General features: G+C 42.8%; 1 protein-coding gene across 2 annotated transcripts; it reads left to right on the top strand.

The window, feature by feature from the left end:
• The first annotated feature begins 1,870 nt into the window (after positions 1–1,870).
• GCHFR (GTP cyclohydrolase I feedback regulator) lies at positions 1,871–16,595 on the top strand. Of its 2 annotated transcripts, XM_054969881.1 has the most exons (4): positions 1,871–1,971; positions 6,818–6,912; positions 14,825–15,024; positions 16,452–16,595. In XM_054969881.1, exons 1-3 carry the CDS (start codon positions 1,936–1,938, stop codon positions 15,003–15,005), a joined length of 312 nt encoding a protein of 103 aa, XP_054825856.1. In that variant the 5' UTR covers positions 1,871–1,935; the 3' UTR covers positions 15,006–15,024; positions 16,452–16,595. The 2 variants fall into 2 exon arrangements, with proteins under 2 accessions (XP_054825856.1, XP_054825855.1); XM_054969880.1 differs by lacking the exon at positions 16,452–16,595 and having other exon boundaries at positions 14,825–16,213.
• Positions 16,596–16,621: the final 26 nt, after the last annotated feature.

Consider the following 16,621-nt stretch of genomic DNA (forward strand, 5'->3'; position numbering starts at 1 on the left):
GTGCGAATCTGTAAAAAATATGTGGTTTTAATTTGTCTGATAATTCAAAAACTGTAAGCAAGCAACTGCAACAACTATCTCACTTACAAACTTCCATAAAAGAAGATGTTTTACCCTCCTGGTGGAAAGCTGTGTGGGGCTGGCTGCCAAATGGCTTATTGGGAATCTTAGTACAATATGGTACATGTGCTCTGATAGTGCTTATTGTAAGTTGTTGTTGTATTCAATGCATTCCTTCCCTTATTGCTTTAATAATTCCAAAACCACATCCTGCTGCATATTCAGTTACCACTTCAATATCTAGTTACCCAGCCTCTTGGTTTACATCCTCTGATGATGATGAGGATGAGAAAGAATGCTCTTGGAATGATGCAGAGAATGGCCCTTTGTTGCCACTTTAATTAAATAAATAAAACAGAGTGAAAATGTGGGCCGGAGTAGGCATGCCACACAGCCTCCATTAATTGCTCTTTTACATTTCTACGTTCCTGATCTCCTGGTCAGTTGGCATGCCACACGGGAAGACTCAGGGAGTAGTTTAAATGTGTAACAATAAGTCTCTCACCATTCACAGAGCACAATACTCTCATACACTCTAAGTAACATTCTTCTATGCTCAGAAGCTCATGATGTACCTTTCATTCTGTTATGCTTCCTAGATAAGACAAAAGTCTGAACACAGCAATATTGTGCTTCCTTGGCTGAGAATGGAATGTGTAACTTGTAACTGTTGCTATAACCATATTTGGGCATCCGGGAGTTCCTGAATACAAGTTAATAAAACTCTCGCCTCCATTTTGGAGGGGCAGACTTTGCATCCAGACCTTGTCTCGTGTCGTTCCTACAGTGATACTTACTGGTGTGGTACTTAGAAGGCTGACCGTTCCACAGTGAAGGTCAGCTATGCAACGGAGCTAGGGAGAATCAGACACGCTGCAGAAAAGGGACAGCTTAAGGGCCCTGGCTTGACCAAACAAGGCTCCTACTGCCCATCTTCAGGTCCATCATCTTGTTCCTCACAGTAGCAGATCAGATGTTTCTGGGAAGCCCACAAGGAACACGTGAAAGCAACAATCCTCCCCTACTCTTGCTCTCCAGCTGGTATTCAGAATAAACTAGAGTCTTAAGACACATTAAAGACCATGTATTTGCTCCAACCTAAGGTATTATGGACTAGAACCGTTTTGCCAGATGCATTTGAGGCAAGCGTCTGATGAAGTGTGGCGGTAGGCCACAGAAACTTAAAGTTCTCTCTACCTGCATTTTCTACACCATGTCTGTTAAACTTCTGGGTACTTGTGGAAATAAAAAACATAACCTCTAGATGCACATGTCAAGAGGCACACTTTCCCACACGGTGAAAGGTCCCAGCCTCTGTGCTTCTGGGCGTTCCTGTCTCCGAGATGGGAGAGCGAGCACCGAAGGCTAGCTCGTTTAAGAGGACAAGGCGACCGGGAAATCCTAATTACGAGCCCTGCTCATTAAGGACCTTCGTGGACGATAAGCCCAATTGAAGAACAGGCAGGCGGCAGCCAAACCCCTGAAAGGGTCAGCAGCGGTCGGTTACAAACGACGGGCTGAAATACAGCAAGAAACAAAAAGGCCAAGGCGAGAAACGAAGATCAGGCCAATTACGCCAAAGCGTAACTGAACTATCAAAGCATAACAGTCGCTGACGCACCACGAAGGGGGCCCGACCGACCTTCTGGCTGCGCCGCCGGTCCGCAAACAGCGCGGACGCCTCCCCGACAGGACAGCCCCTCCGGGCAGCGATCCCACAAGAGCACCGCCCCGAAGCAGCGCTGCGGCGGATTGGCTGCTCCGGGGGAGGGCGTGATCCCGGGCTGGCAGGATGTCACGTGTGGGCTGGCTGGACAGACGGAACGCGCTGCCGCGGTGGCTGCGTTTGGGAGCCTGGCGGGCGCGGAGACCAGCATGCCGTACGTCCTCATCAGCACTCAGATCCGCATGGTGAGCAGTGGCAGCCGCGGGCGAGCGGACCCCGGGAAGGGAGGCTGCTGAATGTACTGGGAGCGTTGTCTAGTGGGCTCAGGGTGGCTGCTGTTGCAGCGCTATTGGCAAAAGGGTGTTTCTTGGAGCTTTTTGGCCTCATGTCCTGAACCAAACCGGTAGAATGTTTGTTTCGTGTGCATGCGTGTTCAAGTACTTCCCTCCCTGCTTGGTTTGTACCAGGAGTGCTGGATTGGCCCGGTGTTGCTGACAAATATTTTAAAATAAAATAGAAAGGACCCGGTGAATATTTTTTTTATTTCTGTGTATTTAACCGCAGCTGGATGTTGCCTCGTCTTGTTCAGGTAACTTGGTGCCACTGTTAACCAGACATTAATATGAACCGGAGTGCATCTCTCAGTGTGGCTGGAAACAGCTGGAGGAAACGCTTGGGTTGCTCTGAATGGCTGTGCTGTAGTTTGGGGGAGCATCTGGTGCTTTTGGAAGTGAGCCGCAGGATAAGACTGTTTGCAGAGCCCAAGTGGTGATGGTGTTTTGTTTTAAAGAAACTTTAGTCAAAGGCCAAAATCCCAGGAGACTGCTTTTTGTGACAAAGGGTTTTGGAGCTGTCAAGAGGCCTGCTCAGAGACAGACGTGTGATATCTGAATGTTGAGAAAGCTGCTTAAGCATTCGCTCATGGCAACTGCCCTGCATGGTGGGACAGGACAGTATTCCCTATTGCAAACCAGAGGCTGCTATAGCCCAATGAGTTCAAGGCAGAGGTGAGGATGCAACCAGTGGCTTCTGAGTCGAAACCAATGCAAAGAATGTGCAGGAGGATGCATTCAGCATTCTGCCCGGGTTTGTGGGTGCATTTGTGTATATCAAAGAAACCCATTACACTTAGAGCTGCTTCAGACGTTATGGTCTGGGTCCTAAGTAATGTGAGCAGAGGAAGACAATTTCCCTGTCTTCCCTCTTCTCACTGCAGGCTTCTGTCCCCCCCCCCCTTTGTGTTCTTGCAGGTCAAAGGACCTGAGGAAACAGAGTGGTGAGTAAAATAAGTGTTGGGGTGGGGGGGTCAGTAAAAAATCTTCTTTACTGCAAGCAGAAAAGCTGTGATGCTGACAGAATGTCATCTTAGGATCCAAGCCTATATTTTAGCATGTTTTAGCCAGTTTGGTGTAGTGGTTAAGAGCACGGGACTCTAATCTGGAGAGCCGGGTTTGATTCCCCACTCCTCCACAAAGCCAGCTGGGTGACCTTGGGCGAGTCACAGTTCTCTTGAGCTCTCTTAGCCCCACCCACCTCACAGGGTGATTGTTGTGGGGTAATAATAACACTTTGTAAACCGCTCTGAGTGGGCATTAAGTTGTCCTGAAGGGCGGTATATAAATTGAATGTTGTTATTATTATTATTATGTACCACAAAAAAATGTGGTATGGCCTGTGACCCATTTACCCCTAGGTGTGCATGCACCAGGGAGCTGAGAGTAGCCTCGTCTCTCAACTTGTTGTGTGTAGACTGTGGGAAATATCCATTTGCTGCCCCATTAAGTCTGAAGCAGCCCTTAACAAACAGCCTTGTGGCTGTTTGGTGGCTGCACCATTTCACATTTAAAGACCCTGGTTCATGCAAAATACTCGCACAATTTGTGCCAGGGCTTGGAGGGGTGGGGGGAATCAGAGTTCTGTGCTGAGCCTGTGCCAAGAAAAGCTGGATTCCACAATCTGTATAAAGGATTCAAACTAAGCAACTACTCACATGTTTTGTTTATTCTATATAATTGCTTCTACTAGTCATGGGGCTGGACAGGAAGCTAAGCAGAAGTCCCACCTCCTGATTTGCTGAAAAAGGCTTTGGCCACGCCTCTTACAGTGCAATCCTAAAAAGAGTTACTCCAGTCTAAGCCCATTTAAATCAATGGGCGTAGACTGGAATAACTCTGCTTAGGATTGCACTCTTAGATTCTGATTTTGCTAGGCATTGCACACTTTGAATTTTATATATGATTCCTGGGGGTCAGAAGGCTGGGAGGAGGAAGTGGATGTGAAAGCTAAACTATGATAAAGCTGAATTTTAATCCTTTACACATCTATGAAATTGCAGGATACAGATAGCCCCGTCTTTGATGACACATAAGAGTCAAGTCTGTATTGTTTGCTGGCACGTAGCCTCACAGTGGCATCCTATGCAGAGTTATGCCCATCTAAATCCATGGATTGTCAGTGAGGAGTGGCTGGCAGGGCATATCCCACCCCCGCTCCCCAAGATCATTATGGCCAAGAGAAAGAAACAAGGAACTAGTGTGCGTATGATTTTATTGGGTTTTGCACATCACTGGTAACAGTGCCTTGCCTAGCTGCACCCCTCAACACAGAGAGAGAACTGGATCCTGTCATGTTGCTCAGCTAAATGTTGAACCTTCCTTCAGTGCAAGGAGTTTCTTCCAGCAGAGGAAGGGTCTGCACTTAAACTGCAGATCTAGTCTACTGCTTTAAAACCGATTTTTCTGTAAGCTAGTATTTGAGTGCTCTGAGAGCAAGAAAGCTAGCTTCTCTTTTAATATTTGCTTCTATATAATATAATTATCTTCCTGTCCATTCGTTTCTGCAACAGCACATAATAGCTCTAGAACTACTATTGAAAAAATACAATTGCACCCTCCCTCCTTTTATATCAGTTGTGTATCTGGTTGTGGCAAAATCACACACGTGGATCTTATGTATTGTTATTCATTTTTATGCTGGTACAGGCAGCTAGAGGGCAAAGAGGTGAAGGTGGGGTGGCAGTAAGTTCCTTCATCTATTTTATGTGGCAAAGCTGCATAACTCTGGGCAGACGGAGGCTGGGATTGCACCAGTGTATTGCCCCGTAACTAAGGGTGGAAAAATGGCCTTCAGAACGAATGCATTTTCCACCCAAGAGTCCTGTGCCAGACTGACCAAAGGATCAAGCTGTTCAAGAGGGATGATATACATGCAAGGTTGGGAATGAAAAGAAAGCGCAGAATCATCAAGAACTGATGAGGGAAGCAATGGGAAGTGATGGGAGAAAAATATCTTCAAGGATGAAGTGCCAGTATTGCTGACTAATAGGTAGAAGACGATGGCACAGAGAATCTAATTGATTTGCAAAATCATTCTTATAACTCTAGCACCTTTCTGAACTATAGATGAATATTAAGTACAGTTCACTTCTATTTGTTCCATAAGGCTGAACAGTTTGCACTATAGCAAATTTTCTCACTCTGCCTTGTGCCTCTGCATGATACGTACTACATTGCATCCTGTTTTAAATAGGGCTGTCACCCAAGACATTTTAATTAATTGCATATCAGAGGTTTAATCATTAATAGACTGACTATATTTGTGCAAATTTCCATGTGAATAACGGCTAAATTTGGAATTTCCCCCCCAAAATGGTAGGGCAGGTTTACCAGGAAAGAAAAAGCAATACCTTTCTTTTAAAGATTCTAGGTGCATTAAATAATACCAAAAAATAGACCAGGACACACATCAGAATACAAAAATTGAGCTGTCATTCTGCAGGCAGGATTTTAGACGAAGCAATTAGTTCATGGATGCCCATTGACAACAATTTCTGCAACACTCAATGTCCTTTTGCAATAGACTGAAGCAAATACAGTATATTCATGTGTTTGTTTTCAAGGTCTGTTTTTATAGCCTGCCTTCCCTTAGCAGAGCCCAAAGCCGCTAAAGAGATTCAGTTTAAAAACCTCCTCTTGACAAATACAAAGTCTTTTTGTTGCTAAACTTATGAGTGCAGGCAGTTGCAACGGATCTGTTGCCCTACAAGATGGAAAGGAAAGCCTGCATGCTCCTTTACACGTGAATTTCCATTTGCAATATCTGTTGTATTTGCTGCTAATGAAGATGTAGAGGCTTCAGCAGCTTCTTCATTGTCCGTTTATAAACCAGGATTTGCTGGGACAGAGACCCTATCCTAGCACAGCCCCCATCCCCTTTTCTTGGAACTTAGCGTGGACGCTCAGCACTTTGTTTTGCCTTGGAGGTGTCTTTGTTGTTTATGAGATGGTGCCCTGCTGACTTCCTTTCTGTCAAACACTGCAGTGTTTTGATGGTTGGGTCAAGATCTGTCTCTTCCTCACAGTTTATGACAGCTTGTGTGATTAAACAATATTTTGTGATTGCCGAATAGCCCCTTTAGGTACTAGATAAAGGATTTTGCAAGCATCTCAATGGTTTATAAATTGCCCCTTGATGCACAGGGGACTACCTTTACTTTACCTATGGTGAGTAAGAAACACCACTAGGCAACCAGGTGGGCAGTTCTTTGCACATGGAAAGGGAGTTGTTGATTGCTTGTTTCAGAGTGTTGGTGAAGCTAAGATGACTTATGATAGTCATCTTGTATATCAGGTGGATAGCCATATTGATTTGTAGTACAAGAGCAAGATCCAGGTCCCAGTAGAACCAGGACAACAGATATATTTGGGCTCAACACAGCAGATATATTTGGGCTCTCTTTGTTGTCTCTTGTTCAGCCTGTAGAGGGAGCTCTTCTCAAGCACTGAGCCTTCAAGTGTCATTCCAGAGACCTGCCTTCCTCCTGTGTTTTGTATTAAGGGGCATAAATAACTGCATATCTCTCTTCTGCACAGACAAGCTAAGTGTGGTGCTGCCTAAACGCCCCCTTGAAATAGCTGCCTTTATTTCAGTATACTGTAAAGTTTTCTGAATCTTTTCCATGTCAAACATATTTGCTGTTGATTAAACATTTTCCATAACTGTTGTATATATTTTACCTTCAATAAACTCTGAGTAGATAGAATGAAAGAAAATGATTTTTTCGGTAACAAAATTGTAAATTTCTGTCTGCAGGAGGTTGGACCCACGATGGTTGGAGACGAGCATTCTGATCCAAACCTGATGCTCTATCTAGGGGCCACTAAAAGAAACGTGCTGGGGAACCATTTGTAAGTATATTTATGAGGATTTTGATCTCCCTTCTACTTCTTCTGTCATTCCATCCTATCACCATTCAATTTCTCTCCCTTTTAAACAGTCCTGCTTCTCTCTTATTCCTACTGTTTTTAATTTACACACAGGCATTGCAAACAAACCAAAGACTGGTTTCATGCATATGTTCATCGCACCTGCAGTATCCGGTGAATCAGCTGTCACAGAGCAGACTTGCGCAGAGCAGCCTTCCTATCCTCTCACCCGCAGTGGCTTTTGGTGGAATTTAGTCCTATGCTGTTAGTCAACAAATGTGCAGTTGCTTAGTATAGAAACATCAAGTGATGTATCTACAAGTGAGAAGCAGGTGTTACTTTTCTTCTGTTTGTATTTGTTGAAGAAATATCCAGTCCCACCCCCCTGTCCATCAAAAGCAATGTGTGAGCATCATATACTGGAATAAGGCTGTGCACCTTTCATTTTAAATATTTCAAATTTTTGAATGTAAAATTGATAGTTTTCCTCCTTCCTTAGTGCGAGCATGCTACAATTTGAAGGTGACAAAAAAAATGAAATTCACAAGCCCTTTGAGAGGATCAGCATTTGAGAACATGCAATGATGATGGGGTGGCCAGGTAATGGAGAGAGGTAGGGCAGGCTGTATATCGTCAGGAACATTATAAGCCAAATAAGGTAAGTAAAGAGCATTATGTCAGTGCAGAACTGTAAGCTTTGCACTGCAGTTGCTGTGCAACCTTGAAAAACCACTGTGAATCAATACTTCAAAAAAACCTGGAATGACATCTTTGGGCAGCGGTAAAAAAGGGAATGCAATAGTCTAGGAGATACATTGTCAGGACTCTCATGAATAAATGGGTGAGCCAAGTTGACAATACCAGAGAAAAAGGCTAGTGAGGAATCGTTAGTACGGAATGGGATCTTTGTGACATTGTAGACTTATCATGATGATAATTTGGCAGTGGCTAGATGGAAGCTGAATTTATTTGTTTTTTCATAGTCTGCCTTTCTTGCTGAGACTCAAGGCAGGTTACACAGTGTAAGTCAATACAATCAACAGAATGGGACATCCAATAAACAACGCGGTAGGTTTTGTATTGTAAAAATCTGGAACCAACCAGAAATCTGAAAACAGAATTGTAATGAAACTTAAGTACTGACATGTTAAACTATGTAGAAAACTGCTTAGTAGGATCCTACTGACAGCAGCAGGCAGCATGAGCTATAACCGTAGTCTAGACCAGTCACTAAACTTTTACCCAAATAGCTTTCTAAACCATTCTGTACTGTACAACTCTATAACTTTTGCAGAAAAACCCTTCTAAATAATTTGGTTTTGTATAGTTTGCAGAAAGTGAAGAGAGCAGGAGCTTTCCTGTCCTCTTCAGGCAGGCATTTCCATAAAGCGGGGGCACAATGCAGGATGCCCATGTATAGGCAGCTGTTGATTTTGCCCATTTGCACGTTGGTGCCTACAGAAAGCCTTGTTCAGATGAGCGAAGCTGCCGTGGCAAAGCATAGGGAGATAGGCAGTCCCATAGATACGAGGGACTATGGGCCTGGAGGGCTTTGTATGTGATAGTCAATACCTGGTAACTGACAGGCAGATAGCAAGCCCATTTTAGAATTGCTTGCTAAGGAAGCCTTTTGTGTGTCAATTTAGATGCATTTTTTTCAGCCCCTGGTCTGATCCATCCTTCAGAGTGGAATGGCAGGTATATCTATGGGATCTCTTATTTCTCCATGCTTTAGCTGATCTTGTCACTTGTTCAAGCCAGTTTATGTTTGCTCAGGATTTATTACTTTCTGTCCCCCATCAGTAATATTGTCATCCTCTCTGATACATTTGTACAGCCTTGGTTTTCCCTTGAATCTTTCCTTTCCTTTGCTCCCTGTATTCAGTCTTCTTCCAAATCACATCTCTTCACCCTACATAACATTGTCCAAATCAGTTTCTTTCTGCCGTACAGTTGGATACAGAGCTCTGATGCACACTCTTGTCTCCCCTGGCCCTAACTCTTAAGCATTCTCTGGCCTTCCCTTCCACCAGTCTTCCTACTTCAGTCTGGAACTCTGCTGCTAAAATCATTCGGTGCCCCTCTTTGTATCATTATTCTGACTTCCCATCTTCTTTCACTTCATGTCCTTCTGCTTAAAACTCTTCATGGCTTTGCTTCACCTTGTATTTCTGCCTTTATCGCTTCATAGGATCTTTGCTCCTCTACCAGTGCAGTTCTAAGCAGAGTTACACCCTTCTAAGTGCATTGAAGCCAAAGGGTGTAGATGGGTGTACCTCTGCTTAGGATAGCACAGTAACTCTACCACCCTTACCTGCCTAAGGCTGAAATGATACATCTTAGTCACATGTAGCTTTTCTTCCAACTTTCTCTCCCTCTTTAGCTAAAAATGCTTCCCCAGGCCACAGTCTCCAGCTGCAGACTGGATGGGGCATTTTATCCCTTTCTTTTGTGCTGCTTTCCCTCATCCATATTGACTCCCACCACTGAGTGCCACATGGGAGGGGGAAGTGGCTGTGGAGCTGCCAGGGCCGTGGCTGCAACTCCATACAGGCCTGCAGATACTGAGTGCTAGGGTTCCTAGTGGACATGCAGGGGGATGACCTCACTTGCTGACAAAAGGCTTTGTTAGCCATTCAGACTGTGTATGCCAGAATGGTGCTGCAGCCATGACACTAGCAGCTCTGTCGCCTCTTCCTGGTGCCGCTTGGTAAGGGCATCTCTTCACCACCTCCCCTTCAGCAGTGCTCAGTCATAGTTGCTAGGATATTTTATCTGACCCACCCTGCAAGCCGACACTGTTAGAAGCTGCCATGCTTTTGATTTTCCTCATTCTGTAATTGTGACTCAGGTACCTGAAATCACATGATGATTGCTTAATCATGCCAATTTTTCTGTTCTTTGGCTTCTGATATTCACTGTTCTTGTTTTCACCCACAGCCATGAAGGCTCACAATTTATTAAGTGGGGAAAGAAACAATGTGTTAAATTGCATGGCTGAAATCTGGAATTTGATGGAAGCATTAAAATATCTTGAGACTTATAAGAAGCTGATGATTAACTGACCATGTTGCCTTCAAGACTGGCAGTATATTGACTAGGTAGAGAAAGCTCAGCCCCTCACATTCCTAGCAGGTGTTAGGCTTGTATGTGTGGATACCCAACAAGGAATCTTCTCTGGAGCTTGTTGGCAGCAGTTTTGTTTACCCTGTCAACATTTAAACTTCTTTCTGGCTGGTGTGTCTGTAAATATTTCCCATTTTATCCACACCCATTTTCTGGGATAGAAGATTTAGGGAGTGTTTTACTTCTCCTTACTGTGGTGAGCAACTATAAAATCTCCTCCCTTTGCAGCTGCTCTGGAATGCAGCAGCCTAAATGGGCCTTCCCTTATGGGCGTGAAGTTCTGCGTTCCAAGGGATTAGCTAAAAGGAACCGGTTCGGAGACTGAAGCTTAACAGTAAATGCAACCGAAGGAGGCCCTTTCCATTATGTTGAGTTATCAAAAAATGTAAGCTCAGTCTTCAGTAGAAATTGAGCCACACACGAGGATTCCTTCCTTTTGTGAGCAATGATGATGCACAGAAGGCTGTAAAAGCAATCTGATGTCTCTTCGATATAGCGGCTCAAAGTTATCTCTGTTGATCTTTATTCCAAAACACAGGTGCATCCAGCGATCAAGAAGATTGCCCAAGAAAACTCACTTGGTTAATAAAATTATTTAGTCTTGAAGGTGCTGCCCGTCTTCCACTGTAAGCCTGAGAATCTTAAAATACGGATAAAGCAAAAGCTGAGTTAATAGCTAAGCTCAAAAACTGCAAGTAAAAGTTAAAGCATTTTTCTTAATACAAATGTACAGAAAGTTCAAAGCATTTCACAAGCACTTAAGAATATCTGAATAAAGTTAGCCAGTATTATCTATCATTGCAGAGCCTTTGTTACCCCTCTAGTTGCCAACCAGCCTGAAGGAAAAAATGTTGTCCCTTTAATAGAGGCTTAAATTGGCTGTTTATTAATGATGTGATCTAACTTAATTTCCATGCTATGAAAAGCTTCCCTTGCCTATTTCCACATATTAAGTCTCTCTTAAAGAAAGAGGACATTTTTTTCTCCAAATGGTTGGCTACTCTGTATATGCCACTTTTCCTGAGAAATGTGCAAATTGTTTTAAGCAATTTTAAAAGACCAATAATAAAAAAACAGCCATGTGAGAAAAACATCATTAGCATAGATGGATTGACAGAGAATGGCTTTCCTGAAGCTGTGCAGCGTGGTCACAATTGAGCTGCATTTCAGCCAAGATTTATCGCTCAAGTTCTTGCAATGCCATCCTAAGCGAAGATACACCCTTAACTTCAATGGATTTACGAGGGTGTAATTCTGCTTAGTATGACACTGTTAACCACCTGGCCATACTAGTTCTAACTAATACTAAGTGTCCCATATGACTGTAATTTATTTGAAATGTGGCGGTGGAGGAGAGTTTTGCAGATACCATGGATGGCCAAAAAGACAAATCAGTGGGTACTAGATCAAATCAAGCCTGAATTCTCCCAAGAAGCTAAAATGACAAAACTGAGGTTATTGTACTTTGGTCACATTATGAGAAGACAAAATTCTCTGGAAAAGTCAATAATGCTAGGAAAAGTGGAAGGCAGCAGGAAAAGAGGAAGACCCCAAATGAGATGGCTTGACTCAATAAAAGAAGCCATGTCCTCCAGTATGCAAGATCTGAGCAAGTCTGTTAATGATAGGACATTTTGGAGGTCTCTCATTCATAGGATTGCCATAGGTCAAAGGCGACTTGATGGCTTGCGCATGCGCACACATGCACACACACACACACACATACGCACAAAGCTTCATTTATAGCTCACCTTTCTTGCCAATAGGGACCTAAAGTGGTGTTTATCATTCTCCTTTCCTCCATTTTTCCCCTCACAGCAGTCCTGCAAGGTTAGGCTGAGAGTGTGCGACAGGCCCAAGGTCACCCAGTGAGCTTCCATGGCAGAATGGGGATTTGAACCTGGGTCTCTCAGATCCTCATTTCACACTATACAACACTGCAATCTTACACAGGCTGATGTGGAGGATTGCCTGGTTTTGCCAATGGTACATTTCAGGTCATCATCTTTAGGGACCAGCTCCTTTACTAGGGAAAGATGGGATACTTGCTTCAGATAAATGGAAGGTGAAGTCTTCTGTACATGACTGGCTCCATTGTAGTGACTATTACTTGGAGGTAGTGGAGATGGAGGACAGGATGGGCAGCACTCTGGTAGCTGAATGTCTAGCACCCTGTATGGTCAGTGGCTTTCTTGACCTGTGCCTGAGCATCATATAATGATACTTAGCTTACAGGATGGTAACATGAGCTCCGCTACATGTTAGTAGGAGATATGCCAACACATATCAAGTCACACCATTGGCCCAACTAACCCATGCCTACATTGCCCTGCAGTAGCTCTCCAACATCTCAAGTAGAGGGCTTTCTTGACTCTGCCTTCTGGCAGACTTTTACTCCTGTGGCCTACTTACGTTCTTTAGGGGGAGGTAAGAGCCAGGCCAGTTCAGGGTTACCAACCTCAAGGTGGGCCTGGAATTCTTTTGTAATTACAGCTGATCTCTAGAGTACAGCTCCCCTGGAGGAAATAGCAGCTTTGAACTTTATGGCATTACATCCATGTTGAGCTCCCTTCCCTCCGCAGACTTTGCCTTTCCCAGGCACTGCACGTAAAGCTCAAGGATTTTCTTGAGCTGTAGTTGGCAATGTTAGGCCAGCAAGTTCTCAAAGAGGTATTATCCTTTTTTATTTATTTTATTTATATTTCAATTTGTATACCGCCCATCCCCAGGGGCTCTGGGCGGTGAACAGTTAAAATCGATAAAAACAAGAACTAAAATCAATATACAAACAATAAAACAAATTAACAAAGTGCAGTGGTGGGGAGAACCCTCCCCCACCCCAAAGGTGGGAGGCCGACAGGGGCTGCACTCACCAATCTTTTGATGAGAGCTACTTCCAAGTAATGAAAAATATTCCAGGTTATTCCCTGTCACCCTGACATATTACTAAGTTTTGTTCTTTGCTAAAATCAGAATATGGACTGGGAAGAACACCAGAAAAGAAGCTAAGCAGCACAGAGAAAAATCCTATGAAATAAAATTTTTAAAAAACAAAAACCTAGAGCAGATCTTTTTGTGATCTTTTCTTAGGCCTTATAAGGGCTTCCATAAGCTATTCTGCATCTGGCAACCTGAAACCTCAGGAGCTACCTGTTGAAGACCCCTGGTTTATTGGGTTGGATAAAAGGAGGAGGAGTGTTTTGGTACCAGAGTAGAGAGTCAATCTGGATTCTTATTATTAAATATTATATTCCTACTTTGTAAATTATTTTTTTTTAAATTTATATACCGCCCATCCCCGGGGGGGCTTCTTCAATGCTCAGTGGACAAGTTTTAAGTACTTCTGTACATGACCCTCAAACTGTAAGTCTGGGGTGGAGGAAACTACACTGCAGATCCAATAACTAAGATCAGTCCCAGTCTTTTCTTTCCAGTGGGTATGATAGCTCAGTTTCTTCCTGGTTAACCACTTAACCTCACAATAGCTTAGAGGTTGAAACGTTCCGTTTGACTCTGTGATGTTATTCCTAATTTAAGCTAATGATAGTATAAATTCAAAATTCATTCTCATTGCATACTAAAAAAGATCACATTGTTGGGGAAAGGTCTATTCTGCAAATGATATATTGTTCATAATCTTAAGGATCAATTGCTATATAATTAAAAGTTGAAAGTTTTTCCCTTGGAGGTGCTCCTTTGGTTTAACCCCTGTAGGGCCAAACTTCACATTACACAGATCCATGGATTGCAAGCCCTTCTCTACCTCCAAATTGAAATGCAGCCATGGCAGGTTGCCAGTATGCTCACAACCGCAGCAATGTGGGCATGTGTTCAACTCTTTCTCTTGTGTTGTTTGCCTGGAGAACACACACACACACAAGAGAAAACACACCTTATGCCTCAGCATTGCCGGTTCAAAGAACTTAGTAGCCCCTGCAGTTGCATCTCAGTTGAAAAGAAAGGTGGAATTCTAATCAGGGATTTATCACATGTAGTTTGTCACTTCGTTGGCATCACCAACTGATCTTGTGTACATTTAACTGCATTTGTTCACTTTCTTACCTTGATTCTGCCTTCCTTCTCTCCTCCCACTGTTGCAATTTACCTTGTAAGCTGAGGGAAGCCCTTTTTCATTGTTTTTGCTTATTGTTTTGTATGAAGCACCATGTACAGATATGGTACTGTGTCGGTAATAAGAATGATGAAGAGTCTCAGATGTAGGTAATCAAGTATCAAGACTGCTTGCTACCACCTTGGTTCTTGTTTAAATATGAAAATAAATAGCATGATGGCTCATTTCTTCCTCAATAAACACAGTAAGTACTTTGTTCCATTTTCTCATTGCGAAAGCACTGGCTTTTTAAAATGTAATCAAAGTGGTAATTTCAAAATACCTTAAAATCCCAAATACCAATGCTGGTCTTTGGCTCTCTTGACTTATTTCCAACCTTTTATATAAATTTGACTGTAAGATTTCAACTAGCCCCAGATTGTGTGTCCCCTGGCCTAAAACCTTGAAAATTTGGAATGGTAAAGTTCTACCTGGGCAGAAGTGGATTAGTATTACTCTTAATAGCCTAGATCCATACAGCCAAGGTTGTTTGCAATGCTTCCCTTTCATTTACTTTCTGATGGTTATAGCTTGTGTGATTAGAACCCAGGGCTTCCCCCAACCTGAATGTTTCCTGTAATTGTGTAAGTGCATGGCTCTTTGGGAGTTATTTGGAGAACTGCTCTTCTCACCCTTTCTACATCTTGCTTACAACAGCTGGGAGTACTATGTTCAGGATGCCCCCCGGATTGTCTTGGACAAGCTGGAGAAGCGAGGCTATCGAGTGATCAGCATGACAGGAGTGGGGCAGACACTGGTGTGGTGTCTCCACAAAGAAAGTACAGAGAACTCTGATTTCCTTCCCGGCCAAGACATTACTGTGAATCGTCCAGCATAGGACTGACATTATTTCTCCAGTGAGTGGTTATATGTTGCTTTCAGATATCATGAAGTAAAATCTAGCCAACATCCTATATTGTGAAAAAAGCCACTAGTACCTCCAGCTCCCTATGGGAGGAATGGTGGCCCAGTTAGCTTCAAGGGTTGGGAGACTAAAACTTTTCTAGAGAGAGATATCCTTCTTGGGCATTAATCTGAATCCAATCTAGAAATGCTACTAGCGTGTTAAACTTCTCCAAGATTGGCCCCATTTCTTACTGTTGAGCAAGATCACCCTGGCACACAGTTTCTGTGCTAAGTAACTGTTTTAAGCTGGGGAGGGGGAAACGTTAATTATAAGATGGTCAATACATCTCTGGGTATAGTAAGAATATACTGGCACAGAACTCAATTACTTTTAAGCCCAACGCCCTTGTGCAAAGCAGTCTAAACTGTTCAAGTAACAGCATGGTTAGAATTATGAGGCTATGACATGCCTTTTGAACCATCCATTGATAATTGTAGTGCAAATATTTCACCATCAGTTTTGTGACTGTACCAGTTTCCCTTTCATTGCTGGGATTAAGATTGTGTATAGCTAAAGTCAGTAGTAATAATAATAAAAAAATAAAGAAAACATACTTAACATGGTCTACAGCATAATTTCTGTGAAGGACCACTGGAACAAGCAGTTTAACTCTGAGAAACAAAAACAGAAGAAAAATAAAGAAATAACCCTTATGAAATAAGGACTGACTACAGCTAAGTCTCTAGAAATGATGTACAGTGCCCTTTAAAATAGGGGAACTACTACAATTGCCAGATAATAGATCAATACGGTTGTGTGAAACTTTTTCTCTGCTTCAGAAAGTTGTTTGGATATGGCAGCTTCCTATTGGTTTAAAGTTGTAGTACTATATCAGAATCACTACAAAGGCGTAAGATTCCCTTAGTTAATTCACCATACAAAGTTGAGAAGATGATGGGCAAACCTTGAATGGCCATCATTGATACATGTCTTAGTTCCTTCTGCTGTATTAACTTCCGTAGTACCAGCACTTGTATATCTGTTAGTACCATAGGCTTTGGAAGTATATGAAATGTACTATTGAATCTTTTTCCAAAAACTTTGAAGATGCTGGAAGCTGTATTCAGTAATCATAAAGTTTTATTGTTGAACTCTTAACATGTCTAGGACAGAAATAAATGAACTTTTATGCTCATAAATGCCACGTTTAAACATTTATTCATGAAGCCCATTCATGAATGTTACTTGAAATTCTCTTTAATACAAGAGTTAATGCAATGCCTAAGACCTCTATATGCAAGATGTTTACATGAAAAAAATTCCAGATGAATGTAGTAAGCATTTCTATAAGATGCTGTATAGCGTAATTGCCTGGCAATCTCTGGCACATCCCACATGACTGGAATTATATATAAACTGGCTCTTCTTCTGTCACAGGGAGGAGGAACTTGATTGGCAAGGAATTGGGCAATGGGTCCTTTCAGGTTTGGCCCCAAACCAGATAACAACAGAGGGTTGAATGCCATCACACTGTTCTACTGGTGTGTTCCTGTGACACAAGGAGCTGGTATAAGAAGCTGTTGTGTTGGTGGAACTCTCCTTATACC

Source organism: Eublepharis macularius, chromosome 2 (genome assembly GCF_028583425.1).
Source record: "Eublepharis macularius isolate TG4126 chromosome 2, MPM_Emac_v1.0, whole genome shotgun sequence".
In the NCBI taxonomy this organism is placed as follows: Eukaryota; Metazoa; Chordata; class Lepidosauria; order Squamata; family Eublepharidae; genus Eublepharis; species Eublepharis macularius.

What these genes read in the sequence shown, in the direction of transcription:
- GCHFR (XM_054969881.1), top strand. Translation starts at nt 1,936, where the DNA reads ATGCCGTACGTCCTCATCAGCACTCAGATCCGCATG. An exon ending in TCAGCACTCAGATCCGCATG is followed by an intron (nt 1,972 to 6,817) that starts GTGAGCAGTGGC and finishes TTCTGTCTGCAG; the next exon opens with GAGGTTGGACCCACGATGGT. An exon ending in AACGTGCTGGGGAACCATTT is followed by an intron (nt 6,913 to 14,824) that starts GTAAGTATATTT and finishes TGCTTACAACAG; the next exon opens with CTGGGAGTACTATGTTCAGG.